This window comes from Neopelma chrysocephalum, unplaced genomic scaffold (genome assembly GCF_003984885.1).
Source record: "Neopelma chrysocephalum unplaced genomic scaffold, ASM398488v2 Primary Assembly neopelma1_25, whole genome shotgun sequence".
In the NCBI taxonomy this organism is placed as follows: domain Eukaryota; kingdom Metazoa; phylum Chordata; class Aves; order Passeriformes; family Pipridae; genus Neopelma; species Neopelma chrysocephalum.
The window spans coordinates 39,045,289-39,051,686 of NW_020897694.1; the positions used below are offsets into that span (position 1 = coordinate 39,045,289).

The window sequence follows — 6,398 nt, forward strand, 5'->3', positions numbered from 1 at the left end:
TAATTAGTGCTTCCAGAGTTGACTTCAGTCTTTGGTTTTGGATGTTTTGTTTTTTTTTCACCACAGTTTCTACTTGGGTGGGAAGGTGAGGTGGGGGGAGGGGGAGGGGAGTGTGGAGTAAAACCTTCTACAAAAAAACCTCAAGAGTTTGTAAGTTTAATGTTTAGTAAAGGGTCTCTACTGTTTTCACTTAGACAAAAGCAGTAAACCCCAAGGGAAGCATTGTCTGGTTTCTCTTCCTGTAACCTTTTAGCTGTCTTATGTTAAAAGAAGATACATGTACTATTGTATGAGTTTGGTTTGATTTGATTGCACCTCCCTGAGTTTTCTGAAGACATTTCTGAAGTTAGCATATTCCCTGAATATGCCAGGCTTTCTTTTCTAAAATGTTTCCTAATGAATGATATCATCAGTTCTCTTAATATATTTAACTGTTCCACTCTTACTACTCTTTATCACTGAAATTGTTATAACTACTGCACAAATTTTATCAAAAAAGGTTATTTTTGATCAATAATAAGTTATTTCTGTACAATATTATCACATATTCAATTTTCACTGGATTTTTGTTCTGAATATGTTGTATGCGCACACTATTCTTTTTGAAGCAATATGTGCAATTAATTTATTAGGTCTTCAAAAGACCTTTGTTCAGTTGCTTGCTGTATGCAGCAAACAATATTGCATATTTTTTTCCCTCATCTGCAGCTTCTTAAGAATGAAATAAGAAGACTGGAAAGAAATCAAGAGAGAGAAAAGTCTGTGGCTAATTTAGAATACTTGAAGAATGTTCTACTGCAGTTCATATTTCTAAAATCAGGAAGCGAGAAAGAGCGGCTGCTCCCAGTAATAGACACCATGTTGCAGCTCAGCCCTGAAGAGAAGGGGAAGCTGGTTGCAATTGCCCAAGGTACGTGGTGTTCAAAATATTGTCACAAAAAAAGGGAGAAATGGGTATAAAGGCAACTGAAGTTCTGTGCTTTCTGTTGTGTAGACCTTTGAGGGAAAACTTAGCAACGGTATGCTAGCGAGCTAGTCATAAAACCATTTTCCTTTGTTGGGAAGTTACTATTCAGTGTTCAGGAAACAGAACAAATACCCTAAAATATAAATAAAATTAAGGTGAAATATAATTTCTTCTGAAATATGCACATTTTAGGAAAAATATAGTAAGTTCTAGAAATTAAACGTGTTCATGTTTTGAGTAGAGTTAAAAAAATTTTTGTCAAAATGGAGGTTAATATAATTGAAATTCTTTCTTGGCAAATGTTCCAAATAGGAAACTAAAGTGGTCCTCTCAAGGCAGTACTGCAGATCTAATATTAGTTTCTATATATTAACTGTAAAAATAACTTAAAGAAAATATGTTTTTTGTTCAAGAAATTAAGGAACTAGGGAAGGAAATAAAAAGAGTTAAGCATTTGCAAGAAATGAACCCAGGAGCTATGTGTATAATAATGTTCTGGCTCTGCTTCAAATACTCTGGGCATTTGTTCCCTTAAAACGCTTTTTAAGGTATTGTTTGTAACTTCTCAAAAGCAATAACTGTAGCTTCCTGTACATCATTAACAACAGACCTATACTTTATTTAAAAATTAATATGAAGAGTAAGCACCATGTGCTTATATTACTTTTAAGCACTTACAACTTGTGAACAAAATCACATTAAAAAGAGAAGCGTTCCATGCATTCCATGATAGGCTGTGCATTTGGAAAAATTAGATGTTTTGATGTTGTTCTGGCCCTCTAATGAAGACTGATTGAATTTTTGTGGAGAAAGGTGATAAATGGCCTTTTTTCAAACATCCTTAAGTACCCAAAGTAAAATGGACTTGGTGATACAATCCATGAACATGTCTGTGGCAGCCCAAGAGTGAGTTCCCTCCTCAATAAGTTTGAGGACAGCATTTGAAAAAGGATAGAGGTGGGGAGGGGGGGCAAGGTCATGTAACCAAATAATGCAATGTCTAACATAATAAACTGAAATGTTTTTCTTCCTCCTTCAGGTGAGGAAGAGAGTACCTCACGGCCCTCTGGGTGGGCTTCGTACCTCCACAGCTGGTCAGGACTTCGATAAAACAGTGGAAACACTGAATCTTTAAACACATTCCACAACTGCAAAAAAGAGAAATCTTATTGTAGAAAATCTGTTGGTGTTGTAGCGTTGAACTACAGGTTTTTACTTTTGTGTGTAACTTTCAGTTTTCTAGGCTCTTCTAAGAAAGAAGCCCGCAGTAGCCCTGAAAGATGGTTCTACATTATGCTCTGGCAACAGTGAACTATTTTTCTTGTAAATGTTAAAGCTGATGATAAGAACTATGAGAAATGACAAATTAATTGCAAATTGCCTGGAAACAGAATTCGACAAACCTGTAATGGCTCTTTTGATATAAATTTAAAAACTTGATCTAATATATGAACTGGAATAACTAGACTTTAGATTTAAAGCATTTAAAAGAGTTTACAGTTGCTTTCACGTATTGTTGTCAGCTAGCTAATCTATATGGTTAGTGCTATACTCTGCATGTTTTAGAAATTTAAAATTATTTCCTCACTGGTGATTGTTACAAAATGTAAGATAATTAAGAAACAGAAAGGGCATTTTCTGAACTAAAGTTTTAGTCTTTGTTAAATTATTTTTTTTGCAAAAGCTAGATTGAAATGTCAAGGCGATGGTTCACAAAATGTAGCGGGTGCATAAATCTTTATGAAATACAATGCTTGGCTTATCTGGGCACGGTACTGTAGTAGAGATTAATGACATTTATGGAGGTCTTAGGATATACTGCAAGACTCAGAGGTCCTAAGTGAGCTGAAGCTTTTGGAGAAAAGGCTTAAGCTATGGCTTTTTAACCTGAAGTCAGAAGTTATGGGAAAAGACCAGGAAGAAATGTTCCATTACTATAGCGATGTCCATATGTAGATGAAAAGACTACCCATACTGACTTAGTCATATTGAAGACACTAAAGAAAGAATCTGAGTCCATAGGTCAGACTTCTAGCATTAACTTCTAAGAGAACAGGATGGAGCTTTTCTCAGTAGGTGCATTTTTTAAATGGTCTGATGACTGAAGGTATTACACCTTTCTCTCACTTAACTGTGTGTGCACAGATCTTTTGCACAGATGAGATAATCTCTGTTCTGGATTACTCAACAGAATGTTATGTTTTTTTCTGAGAAAAATAAATCTTTACCATCTCTACTTCTTTTATCAACACAGCACCTTTTTTTACTTTCAATTCTCTTCTCCCCTTTACAGTCCATACTACCTTTCACCATCTTAATTTATTTGTAAGTTATTAAAATGCATACACATATGTTTATATCCTGTTTACGTTTCAACTAGAATCTTTCCATACTTTTCACTCATATTTTCATGCTCTCTGTGCTGTTTTACAGAGAATCATTCCGTGGTACACATACCAATACTAAATAGCATCCTTCCTTTCCTACCTGTCTTAGTTGAGGCTCTGAGGAAATGATGCTTGTTCCTTTAATATTGCCTTATTTAGGGCTGAGATAAATCTGGACATATGAACAGCAGAAAGTCAACACATTGAGAATAAACTGTTCAGTTAGTGTACTTTTGGTTTAATTTTTTGCTTCTTGTATATATTCCAGTACACAATCAACAAAGCTAATGGGCTTTATGTAGATATTTTAATTCCTTTCCATCTTAGGCACATTTTTTTTTACTTCCCCTCCAATATGTGTTTTAACTGGAACCCTTATAGTTTGTGCTACCGGGGAAAACATTCTCTGTGGACTTTCAGATCACAGAACTGATGGTAAGTAGTAGTGTGAGGGATGAGTCTTTTAGATGCCTGTAAGTATCAAACGTGAGGTTACGTTTAGGCTTTCTTGCATTGGCCTTTGGAAGGATTTACCATATCTTTAGCATTCACAATTTGCACCAGATCTCAGATGTTGAGTTCTAACTCTGTTCACAGCTGGGTTGGGTTAATGTCACTCAAAAGAATGCCAAAACTCAGTGAAGGGAGAGATTTGAAGTATGTATAAAAATAAGTGCAAGTCATTCTCCTGCTGTGATTTCAACAATGGAAGCACATAAGTAGAAGAGTACGGCTTTTTCTTGCTTAGTTCACACTCCATTTGCAGCTGACCTGATTTAGTCTCTGCTATTGCTGAAGAGCTGTGACAAGTTCCTCTTAAAATGCACATATTTCAGAACTGTAAATTATTTAACATTGTAAGCTGTGAATAAATGTATGCAAGTAACATATATCACTGGTTGTATTAAATACCAGTTGCTTATTGACTTCTTTCAAGTCTGAGTTGCATGCTCACTGTTTTTAGTAAAACTTGAGTACTGTACTTATGAATGTAGTGAACAACTTGCATTACTTTTTTTTTTACAATGGAAGATTGAAATCTTAATTAATGCAAAAGTATTTTAATAACTGTTACTAAACTGTGTTCTGTTGCTAAGATTGCCAGGACTTACCTTTGTGGTAAGCAAATAAATCAGAGTTTAATAGACATTTGCAGTAAAGACATTTGCAGAAGAATGTGAACTGGAAGCAGGATTATTTTGCATAGAAAACTTTTTATATGTCATATATTTGCATTTGTAATGTACAGCATTGTAGCTGTGATTTGCTTTCAAAAAGCAGTTTGAAGTAACTAGTACTGCTGCTTCTTGATATTCTATGGTGCTCATTTTTTGGAAGAGCACTGTGCTAACTTTGCTTTCTGGTTCTTTTTGTTTTCTTTACACTGCCATGTTTGTTAGAATGTTTCCTAGAAAATGTCACCCTTGCCCAAAGAGTTTATAAGCTTAGGACCAATTTTTATCTTCTATCAGCCTGCCTTCAGCCCAAGCCTAAGGAGGGCATAATAATAATACTACTACTAATAAAGATTCTGCTGTCACTATGCAGAGTATATTTATTAATTAAAAACCAAAAATGGGAGTAATTCAGAATTCCCAGACCTGCGTGTGCACTGCGGCTGAATTTTTAACTACCTAATGCTGACTTAGAAACAGGTTGTATACCCTTCATGTTCCCTTTACCCAAGAGAGAGACTCATCTGTGCAAGCAAAAGTGCTCCAGCTGAAAGACAGGAAGACCAGAGCTTGTCAGGCTGTTGTGTAGATGTGGCCAGTTGTAGTTGGGGTTCAGGATGGCCAAAAGGAACCCATGTTAGAAATGATACACGGGAAAGTAGAGTTGCTTTTTTCTTTCGTGACCCTCCCTCCCCAAAGTACAACTGAGAATACAGGGTTAGATAATTTTCTAAAGTTACATTTTCCCTCGGCTATCTCCCTCCATCCCTTTGCTTTGATAGCAGATGATATATCATGAAATTGTGGAGGAATGCTTAAAAACTCTCCTTAGTTTGTACTAAGTGGCTTTGAACCACCTATGCTTCATGTGACTTATGCCTTGGCTTCACCTAGTGCACCAATACTTCCTCAACTACCTGCTACTTCCATTATTACTGGTACTGTAAAAATATCTCCCTTAGGAGCCTTGCGAATAGCAGTCACCACCCACAAGCTGAGAAACCAAATGTATGAAGAGGTTAAAATATATTTGTTGTAGTAATTTCAGAACTGGAAGTCTGGATAGATAAGTGTTTTGGTTGGAAATAATGTTTTGGATGGTCTTTTCATGTGGCCATCACTTCAATAAAATTCATCTTTACTCAACAGAGTGCCTTTCTTTTTACCTGAATGCCTATTCTTACCTGAGAAAATGTTACAGGTGCAAGGTAGAAAACAAGGGGATGATTACCAATGTATTAAAGATATTTTATGGACCTAGTATAGTATCCACAGCTTTTACTTTAGAAGATGATAAGAGCAATGAAGTCATCTGGATGACTGGAAAAGAAATTGTTTTGTTATGGGTGGGGTTTTTTTAGAATTTTTTTTTTTTAAAAAAAGGCTCATTTAAATTACTTCAAATGTGTTGCTAGATTGTTACCAGCGATCTGACAATATCTGACATGAAGGAGAGGAGGGATGCAGAAGCTAATAATGTCCATGTTAAAAGGATTGTACTTAGTATGTTTATTTTAAGTACGAGCCACCTAATAAATTGGCACCCCCTTCTAATAGCAGTCAACTTTGAATGACCTGTTCCCTAATTCCCTGTGATAATTTTTCCTTGATCTGCATAGTTGTCCTAGTGCAAAGATTAGATGCTCTATGGAGGAAGAAGGAGGTGGTTGGTTTGTTTGCTTGATTTAAGGGAGTTTGGTGTGTTTATCTTCTTACCAACCATTTTTCTTAAGTTGTGCTTATTATACAAATACATGTTCAGGGAGGGGGATCATAAGCTGCAAAAAGAAAACATAGTAAATGGATATAAGAGTCAAAAAGGAGACTGATACAGTCAACTTCTAACAGCTTTCACATAAATATATAGAT

At 35.6% G+C, this 6,398-nt stretch overlaps 1 protein-coding gene across 2 annotated transcripts in view; it reads left to right on the forward strand.

The window, feature by feature from the left end:
• Nucleotides 1-5,677, forward strand: part of GCC2 (GRIP and coiled-coil domain containing 2) — a 30,262-nt gene extending 24,585 nt beyond the window's left edge. The window contains exons 22-23 of one of the 2 annotated variants that reach the window (XM_027674995.1): nt 709-910; nt 4,740-5,677. In XM_027674995.1, the coding sequence (XP_027530796.1) occupies nt 709-910; nt 4,740-4,939 (402 nt within the window). In that variant the 3' untranslated portion in view covers nt 4,940-5,677. The other variant, XM_027674996.1, reaches the window with a different exon arrangement.
• The last annotated feature ends 721 nt before the right edge of the window (nt 5,678-6,398 follow it).